We start from the raw sequence: 24703 nt of genomic DNA, 5'->3' as shown, positions 1-24703 counted from the left end.
TCAATACCCAATAGTTCTAGTATTGCTCTATAAAATTAAGAACGGAATCGTCTTTCCATCTCTACCTAATTACACACCAAATTAGGTGGTAGATTAGGATAACAGGTAAAAGCAATTTTTGACAACGATAAAGAAAATAATATATGTTTAAAAGACTCATTTGTTCATGCTTCTCCACACTGAGCTATTGATCAAACAATACGTTTGATAGTTGATTATTTATCTTTGCCCATAAAAATGGCAAAGTTAGCATTTTGAAACTTCTTAGAAAAGATTGTTTATTGACCCATTTGGAATATGGTTTCATTTGAATAGATATGATAACGACTCTGTAATTGTTGAACTTTTTCAACGAACTGTATTGGGTTCAATTGTGGAATTGGTTGGTCATTTGCCTTCGAGGTAGTATTGTTGGTCTTGCTAGCCGGTATGTTAGCCCTAGCAGGAATATTAACATTGGATGGTACCAATCAGGCCATCGACCTTACATCTTCAACATTTGAAAATTGACAGACCGGCAAACCAATTTGACTGGTCAAATTATTATCACCACTTTGGTTGTGTTGACCAACACTATTAAAATTATAGTCACCCCTTTGGTGTCTGAAAGGTACAACTACAGACTACCTTCTAATAAGTCTCGAGAATCCCATCCCAATCCGAATTCGGCAATTTCGTTCATCATCGAAATGCCGTGACAACGCATGTGATAACATTAAACATATGCATGGCCCTACCTCGCACTCCCAACGCCATGTGAATGCATCATTGCTGTTAAAATAATCTCGATGAGAACATTTTGGAGATGTTTAGATAGGAATAAACGACCCTTTCCCAATCCCTCTAATGATCTGTCTGTGCAATTGAAGAAATCACACAACAACCCTTTTGATTAGTCCTGACAACGACTCGGTACTGCCTGCACCAGTCGGTAACTCCTCTTAGAGTAGGCGGAAAAAGACAGGATTAAAGAAAGAGAAGAGAAAAAAAATTCGAAGATCGACGAAGGGTTTCTATTATTGAAGGCGGACCTCATCCTATTTCCCTCCGAATCTGATGCAAGCAAAAAAAGGTAAGATATGCATCAGCAATCTTGCGGGACCGCACGCCTCGTCACGGGGCAACTTGGGGCCAAAGGTCAACTGCAATTCGCTACTCGAGTTTCGAGCTCGGCCGTGTTGGAATCTTGCTTCCGACCCCGTCTAGACGGCGATTACTCAGGATGGAATTTAGAATACTGATTCATCATCAACTTGCTCTTAGATATTTCTAAGTTCCCAAAGGCTCGGTCTGCTACGCGTTCTCTCCCCTACTTTAAATTTAACGAGGGACCAAAGCGTGGACTTCTGGGCAAAAACAGACAAAGGCGAAAAACCGCCATTCGCCCATTAAAAACAGACAGGACCACCCCAAGAAAGACGCTAATATCTCCTTAATGTTTTGAAAACCCTCCCCGTGCATGAATTTTACTCGAGCCTTTACTTCTCTTCAAAAATCTCTACGTGGCACACGGATATAAGCTCGGTCTTCTTCCTGCAGTAATTGCAAGCTTGACCACACATTAATTCGTTAGGAACTTGAGAAAAGCCTCTTCCGGGTCTTCCTCCGGTCTTGAGAAGGAAAAAAAGAAGGCCATGGCGGTATCAGGCGGCAGCGGTTCACAGACGAGAGAGCTGACCCAGACCCCGACATGGGCCGTGGCGATTGTTTGTGCCGCCTTCATCTTCATCTCTCTCGTGCTGGAGAAGTTGCTGCACAAAATTGGAACGGTGAATTCACGACTCTGTCCCTCTCTCTCTTTCTTCTCTATTATGTTTACGTTTCGGTACGTTTCTTAGTGCTGCTCGGCCGTTCTTTCTTTTACGCCTATCTGTTCTTGCCTCCTGAGCGACAGAAAAGAGGTCCTTTGATAATGGAAGATTTTTTTTCATTTGAAAAGAAATTGAATTATCCAATTCATCATGACGCGAATTTCCACTTAGAGTAACCAAAAGGCCACCGCTTCGTGTTTAGAGTCTTCACTCGAATATGCACGTGTGGACTGAACAGTTTGCGTACATAGATTACTCAGAGTCCAAAGTTCGGATACCCGTATCGTCCAAAAACAAAAATCTTCCTAATAGTAGCTTGGCGTGGCAACAATCTGCTTATTTGATTGGATATCGACTGTGAAAATATGGCCTTGTTACTCTGATGAACTATTAAGCAGTTGGTCTGGTGTTTGAGCTCTGTTCCTAACTGGGCTTGCAATTCAGTGGCTCACAGAGAGGCACAAGAGAGCTTTATACGAGGCTCTGGACAAGGTCAAATCAGGTAGGACGGCGGATATTGACTCTGCGCTTGTTGTTTCTGATATTAGATATGCTTGGACTTGGGTGTTTATCCCCATTTTTTGTGTGCAGAGCTGATGATTCTGGGCTTCATTTCATTACTCCTCACTTTTGGTCAGAGTTATGTATCTAGTATATGCGTTCCCCAAAAGGTCGCAGACACGATGCTGCCCTGCCGCAAAGACAGTAAATACGATGAATCGAAAGGAGGACAACGTAAACTTCTATGGTACGAGAGGAGATCCTTGGCTGCTGGCAGCTATGCTCCTAGTTGCGAGAAGGTATTGCGTGATATGAGCTTTTTCCATGTTTGTTCTTTTCATCAGATATGTCAAACTCTAATTTGAGCTATAGTTGAAAAATGCTTGCTGCAACTAGAGTTGCAATCAGACCTTTCTTCCCCTAGTACAGATTTACTGAACTCGTTCCTTAAATCAAATTCTTACAAAATTCTTGCTGTCGTCATGCCATTTTCTCCCTCGGTCTTCAAATAGTAATCGTTGCTTTCATTCCCCTGAAAATCGCATTGCTTTTGTAGGATCCCCTGAATTTACCTCAGCATTCTTTTCTTGGTTGCAGGGGCAAGAACCGCTTATATCTGTCAACGGATTGCATCAGTTACACATCCTAATATTCTTCTTGGCTGTCGTTCACGTGCTGTACAGCGCAGTCACAATGATGCTCGGGCGACTGAAGGTTTGTAAAGATGTTTTGTGCACAAGAGATTGAGCGCACTGCCAGTTGTCGAGATGGATATGATCGGCAATTCTTTTTGACAGACATAGAAGCAATCATAATTCTTAGAACAAGATAGCAAGTTTAACATTGGAATAATTGTTCGAATCCATGATAATCAATCTAAGAATCGAGCCAATGGCTTTCTGTGTTTTGTGGATTTCGTTGATCATAAAGAATTGGATAAGACACCATGCTTCAACTACCATTCGAAATTGTCAGACTGGCCCAATCTGTAATTGCACCTCTATTAGCAGAAACTCCTATCGATTCTTAAATCTGATTCTCAGAATATGTGACACGAGGTGCTGTCGATAGTTTTTTGCATTTTTCAATATTTGAAACGAGATGCTCCTGACTATCTGTACTTTAACTCACCACCGATGTGTATCGTGGGCAGATTCGTGGCTGGAAGCAATGGGAGCAAGAAACCTTGTCCCACGACTACGAGTTCTCCACAGGTATTGTGTCCACAAAAAGATGAACACTTCCATCTAGCCGCAGGAAATCTCATACCCTTGTTCTTATTATTGCTAATTCACGTCTGACTTGTTGATGACGACGCAGATCCATCTCGATTCAGGCTCACTCATGAGACCTCCTTCGTTAGAGCGCACACCAGTTTCTGGACGAGGATCCCCTTCTTCTTTTACATTGTAAGTCGCGGCTAACGTCTGGCATTTTCCTGATGACACACTATGGTAGCATGAGACGATTTGCATTTGATTTCTTTGATGCGCCTTCATTCACAGGGATGCTTCTTTAGGCAGTTTTTCAAGTCCGTTGGTAAGGCAGACTACTTGACACTGCGCAACGGTTTCATTGCCGTAAGCCTTCCTCTCTGTTCAACTCCTAGGTCATCCCAGTGCACCGCTTTTATGTCAAGTATGAATTCTCGATGCAATATATGCAGGTCCATTTAGCACCGGGAAGTAAATTTAACTTCCAAAAGTATGTCAAGAGGTCATTAGAAGACGATTTCAAGGTCATCGTAGGAGTCAGGTAACAAGCAATTTAAGTTGTTTTGATTACTAGTTTGATCGTCGTCGCTCTGCATCTGAAAAAAACGTAGGCCTGTGCTGACATTTGTTTCTGGAATCTCGCCAGCCCTGTGTTGTGGGCGTCATTCGTTATCTTCTTGCTTCTAAATGTCAAAGGTATGTTGTTCTTCCTGGAAGACGCTTTTTCATTATGAGTTAAAGTTCCCAACCATCGGCGCACTTCCTTTCAGGATGGCAGGCACTGTTTTGGGCGTCGCTGATCCCTGTGGTTGTAAGACCCTCTTCCCTCGGCGTGGTTTTGATTAAGATTAGTATACAAGGACGACGATAACATCACCATACAAATGTTTTGCAGATAATGTTGGCCGTTGGGACAAAGCTTCAAGCTATTTTGACAAAGATGGCCCTCGAAATCTTCGAGAGACATGCCGTGGTCCAAGGGATTCCCCTCGTGCAGGCTTCAGATAAATACTTCTGGTTCGGCCGCCCTCAGCTACTTCTTCAACTGATCCACTTCGCTTTGTTTCAGGTACTCCAGGCCTTACCCTCGTATTCAGTACGCGAACACTAGGACGATCTTCATTTTGAGCTAGACTTTATTTAAAGTCCGGGACCAAAATTTAATCCTGCAGCTAACTTCTGAAGGATGTCTTGTTAATGGCAGTTTCATCGATCAGTGTCTGATTATGCAATGTCTTATGACAGTATAACTCTGCTGGAAGATGTATGACTTGCTCTTGCTTTTGCTGTATATTCTGATTTAGGCTTGTGCTTTCTTGTTTCTCTTGAACAGAACGCCTTCCAGATAACATACTTCCTGTGGATTTGGGTATGAAAGCTTATCTCTCTAGACCCTGCTTTCTGCGCCTTCATTGGCAGCGGCGGCACTTATCTAAAACCGCCGGTTCTCTTTCCATGCAGTACATGTTCGGGTTGAAATCTTGCTTCCATGATAACTTCAAACTTGCAGTCATCAAAGTGGGTTTAGGGTAAACACTCTTTTTGCCATCATCTCCCGCATATTATGTAGATCATAGTCCCTTGATAAACCCGGCGGTCTTCATACATTTCCGGCTATTCCACGACATTCCGGCGTTTTGGCGCTACCTTTGTCGATCCTTCAAGATTCCACTGATGGATTCAATGTTTCTGTTTTCTGGAAAAATTTTGCAGGGTGGTTGTGTTATTTGTATGCAGCTACGTCACTCTCCCTCTCTATGCTCTTGTCACTCAGGTAAATTCCACCCCCTTCGTTCATCCTAAGAATTGACAGTTTGGTACTGATTACTAAGTGCTAATTGATCATCATATGGTCATTGAAAAAACCAAAAAATCCAATCAATCAGATGGGATCTTGCATGAAGAAATCAATCTTTGATGAGCAAACGTCAAGGGCGCTTAAGAAATGGCACATGGCCGTGAAGAAGAAGAGGCTAGGCAAGGAAGGGAAGTCCACCGCCACCGTGACCCTCGGCAGAAGTGCGAGCCCGAGCCCGAGCGTGAGCCCGAGCCCGAGCCCCTCGCTCCCGAACTCTTCCAGGCACACCCTCCGCCGCTTCAAAACCACTGGACACCCGACCCGCTCGCATGCGTACGACGACCACGACTTGTCCGATTACGACGCCGACACCTTATTGCCAACCTCGTCGACCGCTAATCTGATCACCCGGGTGGATCATCACGACGACCACGATGGCCATCCTATCCAGATCGACGATTCCCATCGAGAGGAGGGGACCAGGGAAGGGGACGACTTCTCGTTCGTCAAGCCCGTCGTCCTACCAGGAGAACCGTGAGAATCGCGGCAGCCCGCTTCGTACCATTGTATCATATCATAGTGAATAGATTCATGGTCAACCAACATGGTTAGGCATGTTTGTCTTATCATAAAGGTCGCGCGTAAATCAAAGGTTCTAGTTTAGGAAACACAAGCGAAAGTCATCTTTTCCCGTCTAATAGATAAAATAAAAGTATCGAACGGCTGAAATCTATTGCATTTCGCTAATTGGTGATGATATTAAACGCTTACATGAATCTGCCAGAAAGATTTTTTATTTTATTTTATTTTATTTTAAGAATGCCCTTTATTGCAATTTTCAGCTTTGGCTTTTGAGAAGAATTTGGAACGTGATGTGTTCAAAGGAGAGGTGAGTAGTTTTAGCTTCCAAGTTCCAAGTTTTATAGAAGTTTTACCTGGAAGTTGAAACTTACTCGTTGGAAGAAATTCCCTATTTTTAGGAATTTGAATCTACCCTATATGCTTTGGAACCTAAAACCTACCCTGTCACGGGTTTTATCTTATTGTTAATTGAAATCATCATCTTTAATGACTACTACTAATCACAACTTATATTTAATGAAACATTAAAAAAATAAAAATCTCAATCATTTCAAATTATAAATTCATCATACGGAAGCCATGGGATAGTTTAACGCAAAGACGAGAGTCAATAAAAACACAAAAACTTATTCTAAGTTCCACGTTCTTGGTTCAAGGTTCTATCTATTTAGAACCTAGAACTTATTCATCAAAACAAGTTCCTCAATTTATGAAACCTGAAATCTATTGTGCATATCTCGGAACCTGTAACCAGACAACTTCTTCAATTATTTATTCAGCTTTTCAGTTTCGTTTTTACCTTGGAATCATGCGCACCCCTAGTTGAAAGCAGCAGTTAAGTCTCGAGGAAAGAAACAAACAACTAAACAAGTGCTTAAAGACTTCAACATTGGGTATGAAGTTGTTTTGGGTAAATGCATAGCAATCTATATATTTTTATTAGTTGTATTTTACCTCATTTTTTTGCTTTTCTCATTCATCCCTCAAACAAATTTACCTTAATATTTAAGTAAAATTTTGGCCAAAAGAAAAAAAGAAAGATAAAAAGGTAAAAGATGAAATTAACTACCCACCAGTATTGATGTTGCATTGTGTGAAATTCCTTAATTTTTATTACAGTGTGACAGCAGACTCAATTTTATCGTATTTGTTTTTTTCTTCTTTTTTGAATTCGAATAAATGCTTGTTTCTAGTTTGAGATACAAACTAAAATATATATTCAATGTCATTGATTCATTATAATGTCGCACAAGGAATATAAATAGTCGTTTTTTCTCGATAAAAGGTTATAATGACAATGGATAAATTCATTTAAAAAAGATGACGACGACGACCATGATGATGATGATGATATCACTATGAGTGGGGTGTCTCTGTATGCCTTTCTAATTTCTATTATAGTGGACAAGAAAATAGGGATAAAGCGCAACCAACAATTATGACATTATTCAATGCGTTTTGACCCATAAGCACTCAACGTCGGAATTCTTAAAGATAGACCGGCTTGAGCTTTAACGAGATATTTTGAAAAAATCTACGCTTTTGATCATTCGATGATATTTTAAAAATCTATGCTTTTGATCATTCGAAGATATTTTTAAAAATCTATGCTTTTGATCAAAATGTTAATCATTCGATGATATTTTTGAAAAATCTATGCTTTGATGAATTGTAATTTTTTTTTGGTAATTGATACGCTGTAAGCTGAATAAAGTAATTTTTTGGGTCAAAATGCTGACGTGACTGGCACATGGTGCTCACACGGACATGGCGCCAATCGAACGCGAGATCGGCACTAACAAATAGTGCTACAGTAGACTCATCCATATTTTATTGACTTATTCTGAATTCGAATGAATGATTGATTTTCTAGATTGATGCACAAACAAAAATGTAAATTTCAAGTCATTGATTCATTATAATGTCTTATGAGGAATATAAATTAAATAGTCCTTTTTGCACGAGAAAAGATAACATAGAAGACAGGAAATGAGTTTAAAAACAGACAATAATAATAAAAACATCACCAAGATTGAGAGAGTCTCTGTATCTATTTCTAATATAGTGGACAAGAAAATAGGAATAAAGCTCAACCAACAATTATGGCATTACTCTATGTGTTTTGACTGTTCGAGCGTTAACGAGATATTTTGAAGAACTAAACCTATGGTTACTAAACTTAGGGAGCAAGTATCTGTGGAACTTTTGCAATCGATACACTTTAACATAAATCTCACCAATTTCTCCGATCAAAACGCTGACGTTACTCTTACATGAATGTGACACTAATCGGACACCATGTCAGCACTGACAAATAAAGCTTAAAAAGTCCAGAGACTAGCAAAATTGGGGGGAAAAGAGAGGGACAAACTTAGAAAGAGATTGGAGGCTATTTCGTTGATGATGGCGGATGATGAAGTCGACAACGACGGCGGCGTACATGCGACCCTCCATCTTTGGTGGTTGTTGCATAGGGTTGTGGCCACCCCTGGCTCTCACGACAACGGGAAAAGGTCTCGCGCCCTGTAAATCTGTTAACTCTTATATGTCCCACGCCTCACGTCTACCCTGTCAAGTTTCGATTGAAATTTTTGATGGAATTTCGGTCAAAGTGTATTGATGCCAAAAAGAAGAAAAAGATAAAAGGAAGAAGAAAGAATTAATGACTGGGAGTGGAATTCATGCGAGATATTTTGTGTTCCAAACTTGCAAGCAAAGGACATCAGCCGAGGCAAGTGATTGGTTTATAAATGTAATGGAAAATCTTGTTAACTTTTATGTTGAGAAAGGTTCAAGATCACCTAATACTAATATTAGAGCCCACTTGCCAACAAGCAATAGTCACACGAAAGAGTTAAAGTTGTTGCATTTATAAGTATAAGAGAAAATTTACTTTTTGAGATAAGAAAAGCCCAAGACCACTTAATGCTTAATTTACCCCTAGGGAGGCCCTAACGAAAAGACGACAAACATGGCGTCATCCAAAGTCACTTTAATTAAGTGAAAGACACTGCTTTAAAAAGAAAATGTAAAAGATGAGATATGCAATTCAAAGCACATGCGGTTGAATCCCCCATTAGATATCGTCATCTGAAAACCAATTTCTTGAAAAGACGCGACAGACATGCTCATAAAGCAATCAAATAAAGAGGTAACTCTCTTCAATTCACCGATTATTCTTGTCATATGCACAATCAAATCTATGGAGAGATTAAAAATCATATATATTTTCGTTAGTAAAGCCAAATTGAGTTTGACAAAAGTGAATAGAGAGATAGAGAGAGAAGGGGGGGGCCAGGCACATGCAAGTTTGGCCACCACTGCCCCCTAGTTAAGACCAAGTAGGGCTAGAGGGAAGAAAGAGAGTTGTGCGTGTGACAAGTGGTGAGGTTTGGCCATTCCCGTTCCCCACCTTTTACACGTGTGCCTCTCCAAGGTTTTCCCCTCCGAGGCCACGTCCCGATATCGAATGACCTTTTTGACGAAATTTTACGAGTGTGAAACCGGTCGAGATAAAACCCCATCGTGGCAGACATGTTGGGATTTGAGTAGATTAACGTTGTTGTCACTGAGTTGGAACTGCCATTGCTTTTCTTGCTCTCTCTCTTTAATTCAGTGGATTTGGCAAAAAGGGCGTCTCCCTAAAGGGACCCCACCACCATGACGTCTAGCATCACCTGTAAAGAGCTCACTCTGCCGTCCTTGATCCCACCCAAATATCGGGAACCTCTGTTTAGACTTGTTCATCTTATGGGTCAAATCTCAAATTTATATCGGATCGAAAATGATCCGACTCAAATTAATTTATTTAACTCGTCTTGATCTAATTTATGTGATACCGATTTAATGATCAATACCCAACCCAACACATGTTTAATAAATACTTGACTCAATATATATTGCTAAAACATTTTTATATTTAAGCAAATTTAGAAAATTGAGATGAGAGCATAGGTGTAAGCACGTGAATCGACTAAGGGCAAGAGAGAGTGAAGATAAAAATATAGATAAGATGCATTTAAGTAAGTTATGAATCAATTAACACCCATGTTATTTTGAACTTTACCATTTTAAATATATTTATGACTAATTACTAAATATAACTAATCTATATAATAACTCATCCAAACAAGATATGGGTCCATGGCCCATTTGGAAGGGTGAACACAATATGTCAATAGAGACTCAAATCCTTAACCCTAAATCCAAATCCATTGATTTCGCGCAGTGTTCAAGTCATATTGTCATCTTGTGTCAAGAAATTATCACTTGTGATAAGTCAGGTCTATTTATTTCTGAGACAATAGACATACATCAATATAATGCAATAACAATAAGAATAATCCCCCCACTAAGATATTCATCCAATAGTCGTGAGACACTAGCTAATATCATGACGAAAGCTAATCATGACCATTTGTTAGATACAACAAGAAATGAATATACTATTGCTTCCAATTTATAGACTATGGTAAAATCAGTACCATGAAAATCGAACGCGAAACATACTATTTTTAAATCGAGATCTACTTACCATTTCTAGGTCGATGTCATTGTTTACTTTTTAATCAATATAGACGTATTTCCAGTCATATTCGGAATGGAAATAGGGTTGCGCTTATGAAAGAATAAACTTTCATAAAGACATAAAATCAAATCACTCCCCCACCATCAAGTGCAATCCATCTTAAAACGATGTTGATTTCCAGACAAATTTAGGGAAAAATTTGCTTCCCCACTTTTTCACCTTGACTGACCCTTCGGAAGAAGAAGAATCCCCGCGTCTTTCCTCTCTCATCCGCACTTATCCTCTGCTTCTTCTGCTACTTTTGCCAGTTTCGTCGTCTTCTTCTCGCCACTTGGTCCTTATAAAGCGCGACATCCCCGCCTCCTGGCAAGGTACGCAGTACGCACTCTCCCCATCCTCTCATCACTACCCGATCCCCCTCATCATGCCTCGCTCTCCCCCAACCCCACCCCCGCCGCCGCCGCCCCCCGCCGGATACCGTGGACGTCGAGTCCGACTTCGTCGTCATCCTCGCCGTCCTCCTCTGCGCCCTGATCTGCGCCGTCGGCCTCGTCGCCGTCGCCCGCTGCGCCTGGCTCCGGCGCTACCCCCGCCTCCGCCTCCGCCTCCGCCACCGCCGCCGCCGCCGCCGTGGCGTCCCGGCCTCCCCGCGGCCAACAGGGGCCTCAAGAAGAAGGCGCTGCAGTCGCTGCCCAAGATCGTGTACGGCCCCGGAGAGGCGGGCGCCGCCGCAGCCGCAGCCGCCGCCGGAGCAGCCGGCAGGCTCCCGGTGGAGTGCGCCATTTGCCTCGCCGAGTTCGCGGAGGGGGACGAGGTGCGGCTCCTGCCCCAGTGCGGCCACGGGTTCCACGTGGGCTGCATTGACCCGTGGCTGGGGTCCCACTCGTCGTGCCCGTCGTGCCGGCAGATCCTGGTCGTGGCGCGGTGCCAGAAGTGCGGCCAGTTCCCGGCGGTCCCCGCCGCCGGGGCGGAGGTTCAGCTCAAGGCCAGGGAAGACGGCGGGAACAGCAACAGCTTCTTGCCTTGAGGAGAAACGATGGGGTCTTCTTCATCTTCTTCTTCGTCGTCATCTTCTGTCATCTTGATTTTCTCTTCTGCTATTTCAGGGGCTGGTCAGGGTTGACCTTGGTCAATGAGTTTGTACAAGTGATCAAGAAAGTTAGGAACAGGGGGTTTTCAATAAGGGATTTTTGTTAGGCCAGTACACACTCATTGACACGTTTGAAAGAACAAAATTTTATATACACATATTGCGTATTCAATTCCAAGTGTATTTTATTTCTTATTAAATTATCGATGAACCTAACAACAATCAAGATAAATCACCGCAATCCTTCCTTTTTGTATCTATCCTTCGTTTTGCCCGACCTTTTCCTCCTTTACGGCATCAATACGCTCGATCTGGGTTGCCTGATAGTACAATCTAGGAAAGATGTAATGAAAAAATCATTCCTTTGGGTTAGTTCAAAATTAATAGGTGAACGCGTACATCCCGAATAAACCTTAATCGCTGTCTGTTGCCAACGTTTTTTTTTTTTTTTTTTTAATTGTTTGGGAGTCGGGACTTGGCTGCGAGTAGTAGGCAGTTGGAAAGCTTTTGTCAAGCTGGGATCTTGCGAAAAGATATAAAATCCAATTCGACGCAAAGAAGAAATTTTGACACTTGACAGAAAACACTCCTTCATCATGAGCAGCGAATAAGCATCTCCTTTTTGGGTCTTTCGATCTCTAGGGTAGCCATTTCAAAGCATCAAAAGTTCAGCATCATAGGTCAGGCGAATCTCCTGCCCCTTTCAGAACCAGAAACTCTGAACCTTAATCAATCAGAGTCGATCGGATTTGGACAATCAAGTACCTCCGTTGATCTCGTTACAAATATGGTAACATACAGCTACTAAAGATTCTCGATGAATGGTGCAGCTTTCACTGTTAACCCGAGAACTTTATCTTATCCACGGACAGAATCAAGTGGGTAAAAGTAGCAAATTTTGAACTAGAAAAGGCATCTAGATAGCCGAAAAGCGAAAGATTGAAAAGCCATCTCACTAGTCGCCACTTTCTCGTAGTTGGACGTGGGGCCAAACTACTATCCGAGGTTATCCTCAAGAGAATGGGTGTGAAAATATCCTTGCACTCGAGGGGACGATGACATTATGCTCCATATCTAAGAAAAAAAGGGAATGATATTATGTTGGTTCTACTTCACTGGGTACGCATGATCATGAAAGCACTAGGAGGAAAAGGACCGTACTTGTCCAGGTGCATTCACGAACATGCATACGGTATTCTGAGGGACCAAAAAAGAACGAACAATCCGGCTGTCACTCTCTCTTACTGAATGATTGCGCTACCCAATTCCACAACGTAGCGCGCCAACTTTCTGCCTGCTTTCTGGATAACTCGGCTACATTGAAAGAAGTCATGTTCATTTGTGACTTCTGGCACGCATGCTGAGTGCTTTCAGGAGTACAGAAAAGCATTTGAGATTTGGTAGTCGTTATCAGCAACCTAGCTCTAAGGTTTGAATCATCATGTACCGATACCGAGGCAGAATCCGCAAGAAAGTGTGTATCGATGGGCAAAACTCCACATAATGCCCTTCTATTTGCATACATAGACAGAAAAATATAGACAAACTCTCTATAAGTGTTACACAAGTAGATGAAGAGCATCATGTGCAAATAGCCATTAGTCTCCAGCAGCAAAGTATGCCACAATAAAGATTCAAACTTCCCAGCAGATTAACGGATAGGTGGAGACTTACTTCATATCTTCGCTGGCACAAATTGACAACCATATATCACTGCACGAGCAAAGGCTTGAAGGTGAGAAATATCCTGGTCTCAACTAACTGAAGCCATACATCTCAAAATGACATCTTTTTACCATAACCTGCATAACTCCTGGAAAGATGACTTCAACATATTCGGTATGCGGAACGCGCAATCTATTTCACTCCTCGTCATCACTGCTTCCACCAAACATGCTGGCCATTTTCATGGCAAGTTTCGCAGCCATTTCCCTCCTTTGAAAGTCGGGCATGAAACGCAGGTTATTACGAATATTCCCTATCTCGGACATCAACTGTTCCAGATCCTCAAAGTCAACCTGATTATCTAATTCTGGCTCTGTGAATTCATCGTGGTTTTTTGTGACTGATGATCCAACATCATTGTTTTTGTCCACCAGGGAAGTCTCTGAGGTTGAGACTTGCGGATCTTTACCATCATAACTTTCTCCATTTTCATGATTGCCCTCCGTGACAGAAGTATTACGAGCTACAGTTGATCCACCAGCATTTGGGGCTACTGTAGAACCACTAGCTGAGACCCATCCTTCATCTGCATCATTCCATGGTTCTGCTGAACCCGCCGACAGAATTTCATACTCCAATTCATAATCTGATTCTTCTTCTGATGATTCTGTAGTAAGGGTGATAAACATAAAAAGGATGCTAATTAGGATTCTAATATAAATCATATAAAAAGGGGAATTTTTTTATCTCAACAAATGTTGCAAAGGGAACCTTGTCTTTCAGGTAATGATGGTTCCCTTATCTTTTCACCAGATTTCAGTATCATTCCAGGCCACATATGGGAAGAAAGTGCAACAGAGAGACGTTCAACTCCTTGTGAATCGCCAGCAACTGATAAGCCTGTGAAAAGTAAAGTATTTTACTTCCCTGAACTCGATGGGTGAGAAAGACAATAAACAACCCAAAGATACTCAAAGATAATGCTGACGACAACCCCAAAGATTCAATAAAGAACAAAACAAACTTAATAACTCCTTGCACGGCAACAATGCAAAAGTCATACTTTACACTGATAGCCTAAAAAGTGTTGCTATGCCTTTTCTTGAATATGCAAAAGATCACACAGCAGAATACATGCATAACAAGACATTCATGGCTTCAAAAAAAATATATATATATAAACAAAATAAGAAAGTTCATGGATATATTAAAGATCTAGCTCCTACAGTCCCAAAATTTGGCTATCTCTTTAATATATAGATAAATTGGAAAATCAGAAAACAGGACCCAATTCTCCTTCAACAGTTCACAAGAACACAACAGCCAAGCTATTTCTAAGTTAAAAAGAATTGAGTGCAAAAACAAGAACACACACCAATTATGCATAAATGTATTACAGTGAAAAAGAGGATCTTACATTTGTCAAAGTCAGCATTAGAAGCACAAGCTTCAAGATATTCAATATTGTGATCGACACACCAGTCTAGACATGATTTTCTAATGTCAAAGGTAGATTCATCACCACCCAGTAAACTACTTCCCTCAGTCTCAGAGATTCCGTAGTCCTTGAGTTCTGCATAATAATCGACAGAGTCGTCTTCAACATTTTGTAACCTTCTTCTGTATTCAGCATGAACTGGATGATCAGGAACAAGGTCTACTTTATTCCCAACACACAACAATATCTCAAAATTCCCAATATCATTCTTAGATACCCAGTCCTGTAGTGCAGAAAGGGATGGTGGCTGCAGATAAGGGCACAGAGGATGATAAGTTCATCTACACTGATACAGAGGCTATCATGGTAATATAGCACTTGAATGAGAAGATCTCCTAAAGATGAAAAGTGAAAAAATTTAGACTGAATTGGAACATAAATCGATCACAGGCTGACCTTACTCAAGTCAAAAACCATCACCAAGGCATCCAACTTCCCAAGATTCCCAAGAATAGGCAAGGATTGTGTATCAAAATCATCATGAAGATGTGCCATCCATACAGAAACATCTGCACTGTAGTATTTTGTGTCTATAGTCCACCTGTTTCACTGGAACCAATTTAGTACCAGACAGATGCACTGGAAATTGTCCAAATGACAATGAAAATAATCTCAACATGACAGAAAGAAAAAGTTCTGCAGAAATTTTCTGGCTGGAGAAAAGCTCGATGCATACATACCCATGGACGACTACGTCCGACGATGGGTCAGGACTTTCCTCAATATCAATCGATAGCAACCCTGATATCAACCAATATTGTAAGCTATAAGTAAGCAGAATACTTCAATATTCAGAGAACACAAATGCATCCGAATATTTACCTCACACTAAGCAATAGATAGAGAAATAACACAGATAAGCTAAAACAATGTACAGATTATCCATTACAAAACAGTACAGTAATCTTCATAAGCTTGGAAGCAACGAAGAATGTATCTTAAACTTGCATTTCGCAACACTTCAATCCACTCGTCTAAGTTCTTGCATATTTTATGAATGTTCAACTACCTAAATTAGCATAAAAAAAAATTCCTACCACAATACCAAAAGACGTGCAGATTAAATTCTCCCTCCAGCACGTCAAGATGCATCAACTCTCACTAAGTAAAGGAACTCAAAGCAACCCTCTGACAAAAAATGCCTATATATTCACCCATCTGTCGAAACACCGATGGCATATTCATTTGCGAGAAAGGAACATCAAACCAAAACAACAGAAAGCAAATGTAAGCACAACTCGGGCAGCAAATCCAGGTCCGTAATGGAGTCCAGCTCGTCGACCCTTTCTTTGTTTTCCTTTCATTAAAGCATAAAGAGAACGAAACCCAGGAATCCAATCACTCGCGGGCTTCAACTACATGAGACACGACCCGATACCAACAAAATCTGTAGACACACACAAAAAAGAAAAAAAAAAAAAAAAAAAAAGGGCCTTCCTTCGATTCGGGTTCGAAATTACGAACGACGAGGAACCGCACAGACTCGAAATCACTAGCTTAAGCCGAGAGGAGCCGAACTCACGAGACAGGAGGGTGTGCTTGCCGACGCCGGAGGGCCCGATCACGAAGATCCCGGGTCTGTCCTCGAGCGAATTACCATTCTTCCCGTCGACCTGCATCTTCCTTCCGATCGGAGAGAGGTCGATTCGCGGAAGGAAACCCTAAGATCAGAGCGGGAAGCAAGACGACGGCGGGGAATATTCTCCTCCTTCTTCTTCTTCTTCTTCTTCTTCTTCGATGGGGTCTCGTAGGTGCTTCAATGCTTGGAAAATCTTCAGTTGTTCCGATCGGTTTCGTCTTAGCACAGTGCGAGACAAATAATATTTTGGCCCCCCAAGTTTTCGGGTTATTGCAGATTTCCCCGTGATGTCTTCAATTTTCTTAATTTTTCCCCCCTAATTGTTAGAAATCGATTCCAATGTTTCCTCCGATGTTGGCTTTACTAGATTAAATTTTACTTGAAGGCTCCAGCCACGTGATGGCCCGTGAGAGGATGGGATTAAACTTTTGGCGAGAGCATGATGGAAGTTAATTCCATATGCACGTTGATATGTAATTTAGAGATGTTGTATGGCAAGTAGACCCATCAAAGGAATGGGTGGTGTCAAAAATAGTTCGACTCAAATTGACTCATTTATCCGTTTTGACCTATTTTCATATGATATAAATCTAGTAATTCATGCAACTCATATTGAACACATACGTGGCCTAAGCTATATTTCTAAAACACTTCAATGTTTAACCAAATTTATGAAAACTTAAATCCAAACTAAAGTGAGAGTACAAAGTGAGTGAAAGGAGAATTATAGAGATGGATTAGATTTAAGTAAGTTGTGCATCCATTCAATACCATATTATTTTAGGCTTTATTATTCTAAACACATTTTTGACCGATTTACTAAATATAATTAACTCATATAACAACTCATCACATCAAATATAAGTTATGAAATTATAGGTTGAATGGCTAGTTTGCCTTCCATAACTAATCACATATGGTCAAGTGATTAGATATATGAGAAAAATTTAGCTAAAATTAATGCAATAGGGTTCATTACCACCGATTTCAAAAAGTCAGGGAGCAAACTACTAAAAAAAAATGAAACTTTAGGGGTAATTTGCCACTATCCAAAAAATTTAGGGGATGATATTTAATTCTTCATTATGAGGAAGAAACTTTTTAGGTGGGCCAAGAAAATGAGGGTGATGAAACAAAAGTTGAAGAAAAGAATTTCTTTGAAGGGTGGAAAGTGAAATTGAAGAAAACGTTTGGATATGAAAGTACCTTAATTAGGTAACAAGAAAAATACCATTTCTCCAACTTTTTCTTTCTCCATAGGTTCTTTTCCCCCATTCTTCCCTTCCCAAACAATTGGTAATTAGGTGAATTACGAAGCTTCGAATCAAAAGGCAAAACTAGGGTTGGGTTCCTATTCAAGAGTAACGAAGCCTAATGGGACCGAACTCCATAGAATAGATTTTCCATCTAACGGTTTCCCAATTCTAACATAAACTTTAAAATGTGCGTTACCCAAATTTGAAATCTACCACTTTCAAGATATAAAGTCTTAGGACTTCTGAATTTGTAGCAACGTTTTCTGATTTGGGAGAAAACTGAGGGTTTTGCTGTGGACATTGACGTTTTTCATGAACCTATTGTTTGTCAAATTTCTTCAATTACCCTAAATTCTTCCCTCAATTTCTTCAACTTGAGAGCGAAGTAAGCAGGGTGCTAATTTTTTTATGAAGGGCTTCGTGGAAACGACATCGTCCTTTGCTTGGTGGGTCACGTCAGCGACAGCTATGAGGTGGACAATGCATGTTGGATGACACATCAACTTTCGAAGTTGAAAGGATGGTAGCTTAACGGTGCCGGTTTGAGGTTGTGTATAGTAATAGATTTGGGCAGATTTGAAGTTCTAAGTTAGGATTGAGAGAAACTTATAAATTGATGATTTTTCGGGGAATTTGGCCAGCCCAATGAAAGTACTGATTATTTTCTGTAAGACAAGTAGCATGAATAAATCAAGTTGAATGGAGTTAAGCTTGAATCCCTGGCCTGTTTCAGGACATCTTGCCTAATTCGGCGAGGCATGGCAATTAGCAAAAGCATGTCGAATTGCAGATCCTTGTGATTAATTTGCAAGCATGAAAAAACTCTCACTCTGTTTCTTCTTATCAATCCGATGCCAATCAGCCTGTTATGGCTGACCGGACCGAACTGTCTAGATCTCGCCACAAACTAATGTTTCCAGTTTACCTGAGAGTGCCTTAGACGTAAAAAGAGAAGCTTATTTCTCTGTTCCAGGCGGTCTCTTCAAGCTATGAAGAGTAGTTTTGCAATAGATGAAGACGACAGTACAACAATCCAGATGAGGCGTGACTACGATTATTCACAGCTCATCACGGCGGCACGAGGATGACTACATGTCTTGTGCAGTACATCCTTGAAGGGAAATCACAGCACGAACATAACCGCTGTTAGGACAACCATGAGTCTGCGCATTGAAGATCTCTAGGACTGCATAATTCTAACAATGCTCGATTTATTAAGTACAAAAATGGGGGGAGCTGGGATAAGTAATGGCATGCAACAACCGGCAAGAAAAAATAAGACTGATGTGCCCCTAAGAACTAAATATGCTCAAAATAAATTTCTAGGACTTCCGAGTGCGTAACATGCCCGTCGATAGCGTGCAAGAAACAGGAACACCGTGCCATAACGACCGACCTAGCTATCATTATCACCAGAAGCCTGCTTTGCGCCCGCAGCGAATAACTCAGAGATGACCTCCAGAGGCATGCCCTTGGTCTCGGGAACCCTCAAGAACACAAATATCCAAGACAAGATGCACCCAAGAGCATAAATTGAGAAAAGGCCGGCGATGCCAATCGAGTTGAGCAACACGGGAAGCGAGTAGGTGATGGTGATGTTTCCCACACAATAGGTGAGAGCGCAGATTGTAATGCACAGCCCACGGACCTTGGTAGGGAAGATTTCCGAGCACAAGATATTCGGTATCACTCCGAATCCCATGACAAAGATGCTCTGATAAACCATGACGCTGATGGTCGATATTACAGCAATGAAGGAACCGAGATTGAACATGCTGGTGACAATGAGGATGAGGAGCGACAGTGCCAGGATAGGGATGGTGGAGAGCAAGATAGACCTGAAAATGGAAGGATAGACTTAAGATGGCATCGGTGAACTTTGTTTCTCGAGATGACCAGAAACTTCTCCAAATTAGACAGTTTGTATCGAAGTGGTATTTACCTTCTTCCAGCTACATCCATGAGCTTCATCGATAGGGCTATGCACGGTAGCATGGTCAATGCCATGACGCTGCTTATAAGGAAGGTTGCAGATTCAGTGCTAATGCCCATGCCCGAAAGAAGAACAGCAACACCTGCTTGCTTGAGGATTTGAGGAGCATAGAAGAGGACTCCATTTATGCCCGACAGCTGCAAAAACACTGAGCCGTTGACATGGTCGCTGGAAATCTTCTAATTGAACATTACATTGCTGCATATTGGATTAATTGGGATTAACGTTTCACGAGCATATACCTGCTGAAGAGCTTGAAGACCAATTCCAACAAACAGCGCTCGACGCACTCCTGGTTCACAGAGATCACGCCAGCTAGGCCCACTTGTAGCAGCTTTCGGTGGCTGAACCATTGCTAGACCCTCTGGAGACCGACCCATCATGTCCTGAGAGAAAAGAACAGACTGGCTAACCAAAGCAGCTGCACGACACATTTGGCCCTCTTCATGATAATCGGCACCCGAGATCGAACGAGCTGACTCACGCCGAGAACCAAAGGTGCTGTCCTGATGCAAATAGATCCTCTTAACTCCTTTCATGCCGTCCTCTCCTTCTCTCCCTGACCATTTATACGCAAGCTTCCAACCACTACCGATATCCGTGCAATTGACTGGTTCGCCGGCATCCTCCTGTGTTAGCTTGCTCGCTAGTCCTGTGCTCATAAAGCTTCCATGCGATGCCTGATTCGCATGGTCCTTGCCTATGGCACTCACCTCAGGAGAAAGAAGCGGTGTCTCCAAGCTCTCGTCCTGGTCACCGCCATCGTCTGAAGCATAGTCCTCGCAATCTCCCTGGTGCTCCAAATCCAATTGCAAATCCTTATCATTGGTGTGGTCCGCTGTGCTGAAAACGCTTCCAAAGTTCGGGAACACTGTGCTGAGCATGCTTCCTCTCTGCATAGGCGAGTCGCTGACGCTGCCAAACATTGTGACAATTGGATCCATAAGCGGCATGCTTTGGTTCATTACACTTCCCCCCTGGGACACGTGGTTGGGAATACTCTGCCCAGTCAGAGATTCGCCGATCCCTGGATGGCCCATCTGGGTTTCGTATAACCTGATTCTGTCTGTTTCTGCACCTTCGTGCTGGTACGGAGTGATCTCTTTCACTGGGAGCATGATTACCTCTTTGATAGACGTTTCGCCTCCAACACTTAGACCTTCGACCAGTAGGGCCAACTCACCTGTAGAAAACATCTGAACTTGCATTAGGATTTGAATCAAATTAGAGAGCCTATAATGAAGTCCAAATCCTACCAACAAAAAGCAGAAACGAAACCTGAAACATCTTCTCTCCCGTATAGTCTCTGGAGAACCTGTCTGGCCTCGTTCATCCTTCCTTTAGTCACGAGCCAACGGGGAGACTCGGGCAAGAAAAAGACCGTCAACAGGAAATATATTAGAGACGGCAGACTAAAAAATCCAAGCATCAATCTCCAGCTCGGTGACTCCATCAGTGACACCCCGAATACCAAGCAATAAGACAGAAACATTCCGCTAGAATTCGCAAATTGCGGAATGGTGTTAAGTTGTCCTCTTATCTCAGAGGGGGCGGTCTCAGATATATAGATTGGTACAAGAGTGATGGCGATGCCGATACCAAAACCACTGAATAACCTTCCCAGGAGTAGCACGTACACATTTGGAGCCCACAGCATTATTAGGGCGCTGGCAAAGGATAGCACTGAGCAGATTATCATCATTGGACGTCGTCCAAGGGAATCCGAAAGAGGTCCTGAAAAGGTTGTTATAGCCGTGCTTCCAATAAGCGACATAGCTACTATTAGTCCTTCTATTGTCGGTTGTTCCTGCAGATCGAACTCCCCCTTGATGTAAAGAACAGACCCTGCAGGAAAAAGTAAAGAAGCAACATTCCTTCAGCTCTAGGAGTTTCGCGCCCCCTTTGCCAGATACGAGGCAATGTAGCCCTTACTTAAAATTCATGTCAACGAGCCATAACATGAATGTTTTATCCAAAATACAAAGGAACCAACAATCGACACTTTGGTGTTTGGTATAGATATTTGGCATTTCAGAATTTCCTAGGCCTTGCACTATGCTACAGCAGGGTCCCAAACGGTCAGAAGTGTTGGAGTATCTCTGTCAATCTGTCATGTCTTCAGCAGCAAGCCATACATCCAGTTGTTTCCACTGAATTCTCAGGTGGCACAATGACTGATCGAGAGGCTCGACTAGAATGAATCGGGAAAAAGATGAGATCTGGTACATGTGGCAGATGGTGGTTTGTTCATCAGATTAAGAACTTGTGGAGTATCGGAGACTAGAAACCAATTAAGACAAGGATTATTCTTCAATGAATCGCTAGGTTGTTTCTCAGAACGACTAATTATAAAATATGCTCGAGAGGAAAACAGCAACCAACATATTCCGATCTCAAAGAGACATCGGACAATACACTAGCGACAAATACCTGCAATGGTGGAACCATCCCATCCTTGTAACATGGTGCCGATCGTTGCAGCAATCGCCACAAGCACTGCTCCCCTCATTGTTTCTCTCCAGAAATCCGTCCTCCAACCCAAACCAAGAGCAGCAGTTCAGTCTCAGCTGCGGAGTTATCGGATTCCCGCCTTCGGAAATCAAATCGGCCCTCCAATATGTCGTGCAAAACAGTGCCCTGCTACGTCAAAATCATCGGCGCGCGTAGCTTCATACGCTTTTCAAAGGGTATTCTGCAGAAACTGTCATCCGTGGTGATGCAAAAGGATCCGAGCCTATGAGAGTTTAAATAATCTCAGGAACCACGAGAGACTAATGAACAAACCCATTTACAGAAGCTAATCTGCCGTGTACCCCAGAATGGTAATTCAGATTGAACACAGTAAAGGAGAAGGTGGGAAGCAGGCAAGGACATTATACCTGGTGAGGACCCATAAAGTGCAACTGGGAAAGAAGAATCTCAGCATTGGCTGAGCGCAATGTGGATGTCCTTAATTAAAGTCCAGTCGCCGACACCTCAGGACAGACGTGGAAGTGATAAGTCCAAATCTGCTGATCTGGTTCTGGTTGTTCAATTCCAAATTCGTTTGTTCATATATAGTAAACTTCCAAACAGGTGGAAGGGCTTGAAGCGGCAGCTTAATTATAGGCTCGTTCTATGCATGGAAGGTCTGACGTGTGAATGATGATGCATGGATATCTGCCAGGGCCGTCCCTTTCGAGAGATCTCGGCAAAGTCCTAAAGACCTTTTCTTTCCGGGTATAAACGCGAAAAGAATATTCTTTACGGGACAATTCAACAGTCAACGCTACACCTGTGGTATGGAAATGTATGGAGCCTTTTCATTGAACCGCCATGATCCTAAATTCTTAGGTGAAAATACAATGAAATCCTCCGGACCAAATTTCAGTTGAAGTTTCTGACGTGATAGTCCAATAATCAAGATTGGACATCAGGAATGTCAAAATTTGGCACAATAAGACATTTAAGTGCCAAAAATTTCAAAAAAATAAATAATACACTTAAGTATTAAAATCAGCAAAAAAAAAAGAATATTTAAGTGACAATGGCGAAAAATTCTAGTCAAATTGCTGATGTGGTATTTGTCTTGTAAGATAAGTACAAAACATCTTTTTTGGCACTGACATAGTTAGATAAGTGTATAAGTGGTCTCAAAATTGAATTTTAAAATTATAATTAATTAAAATAAATTTGAAAACTTAAAACAAAAAAGGGGGACCAAGTTCGGCAAGGGTCGAGCAAGGTCATTGGCCCTAAACAATGGTTGGCGACCCTTGCCAACCGCCAATGAGGGCATGTATGCCCTCCCCCAGATTTGGCCAGGGTCCTTGGCCCTCGTCCAGTCAAGCCAAAGGCCGCCATTGGCTATGGCACAAGGGCCGCGACCCTCTCCCAATTTGGGGGAGGGCCGCAATTCTCACCCTAAATCTAGGTGAGGGCCTATAGGCCCTCATCGAGATCTGCTAAGGTCACTGGCCCTATCCAGACCCGGCAACCTCAATTGACACTCGCTCCATTGTCGCCGACCCTTCTCGGCGGTGGTGGTAAGGGCTATGCAAGCTCTCACTAAATGCTTGTTGCAGATCTCCTTTTTTAGATAATTTTATTTATTTTTATTTATTTATAATTAATATTTATATTAAAATTCAATTTTGAGGCAAAACAACGTCCTTATTGCCGGATCATTGCTGAGTTGGCTTCTAGCAAGCCACGTAGACTACATATATTGTTTAAAAAAATGCCGCATCAAATTTCTAGTCACTCTCGCCAGACTTGGTACTGAAATGTCTCACTTTTCGAAAAAAAGTGACACTTTAAGTGTATATTTTGAAACTTTTACCGTTTTACATGCCGTGTAAGTAGACAGTTTTTTTTAACAAAGATAAACGGCCTGATTTATCGTCTTCTTTTTGCGCAACCCCTACTGTTCATCGCGTTCCTTCTCAAGCACTGCTCATCCGCGAACACCCACAATCTCTTGCCGCCGCTTTGACCTTCGTCATTGCTCCGCCATTTCCGGTGACGTTTCTTGGCTGCCACTGTGGCCAGAATCATCCTGGCGTGCTTCAACCGAGACTCCCCTGTTTCCGGTTCCATCATCTTCAAACTTCAAGCATCCACTTTTCCGATCACAATTCACGTTCGGCCTTCCCTGCGGCTTCAAGCGCTCATCCCGTGTTCCATAGATGACCGGACATGGGCTGGAAACGCCTGATTGCCGGCCAGAGCTCAAGAGCCACTGCTCTTGGCATCCCCCATTTTCAGAGCTCAAGATATTATTGCCTTTTGGACGTGGTTGGCCTCAGCAAATCATTCGAATCTGCAATAAATCTAACGGACGAGTGTTCGAGTTTTGTTGCGCAAGATTTCGTTTTGCACCATTTCTCTGCTTTGAGTGCTTCTGGTGGTCACCTGCCGTTAATCAAGCTCTTGTGTCATGCCACCATGTCGCTTCTCTCCACCGGAAGTTGCCTACTTGTGCTAGTGTAACAATCCTGTCCAACGAGAGTGGGGAGTGGTCACCGAGACTAAAGAGTCTGAATAAGGAGTGGCTCCTGACATTCTTCTAGGATGGCAAAGGAGATGATTGAACCGAACTGTGCACTGAACATAGGATAATGATTCTGGAATGCGTGAGTGTGTATGCGTGAGTGTGTGTGAAAATTAGATATACCTCACGAAAGTGCTTTTCAATGTAACAACAATA

The 24703-nt window shown here is 42.1% G+C and overlaps 4 protein-coding genes across 7 annotated transcripts; 2 read left to right on the top strand and 2 right to left on the bottom strand.

Moving 5' to 3' along the window:
• The first annotated feature begins 1419 nt into the window (after positions 1–1419).
• LOC104419564 (MLO-like protein 10) lies at positions 1420–6118 on the top strand. Its single transcript, XM_010031266.3, has 15 exons — positions 1420–1769; positions 2256–2313; positions 2403–2611; positions 2910–3026; positions 3466–3526; positions 3633–3721; positions 3818–3892; positions 3979–4067; positions 4173–4222; positions 4297–4337; positions 4422–4595; positions 4860–4895; positions 4988–5055; positions 5240–5300; positions 5413–6118. Exons 1-15 carry the CDS (start codon positions 1635–1637, stop codon positions 5860–5862), a joined length of 1713 nt encoding a protein of 570 aa, XP_010029568.2. The 5' UTR covers positions 1420–1634; the 3' UTR covers positions 5863–6118.
• Positions 6119–8309: 2191 nt separating this feature from the next.
• On the top strand, positions 8310–11696 carry LOC104419563 (RING-H2 finger protein ATL8). The gene is given in 3 exon segments (XM_010031265.3): positions 8310–8419; positions 10781–11040; positions 11043–11696. Coding segments are annotated over 3 exon segments (789 nt in total). The 3' UTR covers positions 11462–11696.
• Positions 11697–12943: 1247 nt separating this feature from the next.
• LOC104419562 lies at positions 12944–16470 on the bottom strand. Of its 3 annotated transcripts, none has more exons than XR_005546591.1 (7): positions 16210–16470; positions 15368–15428; positions 15084–15228; positions 14607–14934; positions 13961–14089; positions 13321–13856; positions 12944–13237 (listed from the first exon to the last, which is right to left on the bottom strand). XR_005546591.1 is itself a non-coding variant. In XM_010031262.3 (6 exons), exons 1-6 carry the CDS (start codon positions 16304–16306, stop codon positions 13387–13389), a joined length of 1230 nt encoding a protein of 409 aa, XP_010029564.2. In that variant the 5' UTR covers positions 16307–16470; the 3' UTR covers positions 12944–13386. The 3 variants fall into 3 exon arrangements, 1 of the variants encoding a protein (XP_010029564.2); XR_001981527.2 differs by having other exon boundaries at positions 13327–13856; XM_010031262.3 differs by having other exon boundaries at positions 12944–13856.
• A 2249-nt stretch (positions 16471–18719) lies between these two features.
• On the bottom strand, positions 18720–22420 carry LOC104419561 (monosaccharide-sensing protein 2). 2 transcript variants are annotated; one of them, XM_010031261.3, is made up of 5 exons: positions 21946–22420; positions 20794–21360; positions 19758–20698; positions 19465–19652; positions 18720–19360 (listed from the first exon to the last, which is right to left on the bottom strand). In XM_010031261.3, exons 1-5 carry the CDS (start codon positions 22022–22024, stop codon positions 18919–18921), a joined length of 2217 nt encoding a protein of 738 aa, XP_010029563.2. In that variant the 5' UTR covers positions 22025–22420; the 3' UTR covers positions 18720–18918. The 2 variants fall into 2 exon arrangements, with proteins under 2 accessions (XP_010029563.2, XP_039157586.1); XM_039301652.1 differs by having other exon boundaries at positions 20794–21734; positions 21946–22025.
• Positions 22421–24703: the final 2283 nt, after the last annotated feature.

The sequence above is a fragment of the Eucalyptus grandis genome, chromosome 9, assembly GCF_016545825.1.
Source record: "Eucalyptus grandis isolate ANBG69807.140 chromosome 9, ASM1654582v1, whole genome shotgun sequence".
Lineage (NCBI taxonomy): Eukaryota > Viridiplantae > Streptophyta > Magnoliopsida > Myrtales > Myrtaceae > Eucalyptus > Eucalyptus grandis.
The sequence above is the reverse complement of the archived record's forward strand: the minus strand, read 5'-3'. Positions and strand labels throughout refer to the sequence as shown.

Excerpts from the sequence above, each read along its gene's own strand:
- LOC104419564 (XM_010031266.3), top strand. The coding sequence starts at position 1,635 with ATGGCGGTATCAGGCGGCAGCGGTTCACAGACGAGAGAGCTGACCCAG. Across the intron at positions 2,612-2,909 it reads ATGCTCCTAGTTGCGAGAAG|GGGCAAGAACCGCTTATATC; the intron begins GTATTGCGTGAT and ends TCTTGGTTGCAG. Across the intron at positions 3,893-3,978 it reads TGCGCAACGGTTTCATTGCC|GTCCATTTAGCACCGGGAAG; the intron begins GTAAGCCTTCCT and ends CAATATATGCAG.
- LOC104419561 (XM_010031261.3), bottom strand. The coding sequence starts at position 22,024 with ATGAGGGGAGCAGTGCTTGTGGCGATTGCTGCAACGATCGGCACCATG. Across the intron at positions 21,361-21,945 it reads GGATGGTTCCACCATTGCAG|GGTCTGTTCTTTACATCAAG; the intron begins GTATTTGTCGCT and ends TTTTTCCTGCAG. Across the intron at positions 20,699-20,793 it reads CGGGAGAGAAGATGTTTCAG|GTGAGTTGGCCCTACTGGTC; the intron begins GTTTCGTTTCTG and ends TGTTTTCTACAG.
- LOC104419562 (XM_010031262.3), bottom strand. The coding sequence starts at position 16,306 with ATGCAGGTCGACGGGAAGAATGGTAATTCGCTCGAGGACAGACCCGGG. Across the intron at positions 15,429-16,209 it reads CAAGCACACCCTCCTGTCTC|GGTTGCTATCGATTGATATT; the intron begins GTGAGTTCGGCT and ends GGTTGATATCAG. Across the intron at positions 15,229-15,367 it reads TCGGACGTAGTCGTCCATGG|GTGGACTATAGACACAAAAT; the intron begins GTATGTATGCAT and ends CCAGTGAAACAG.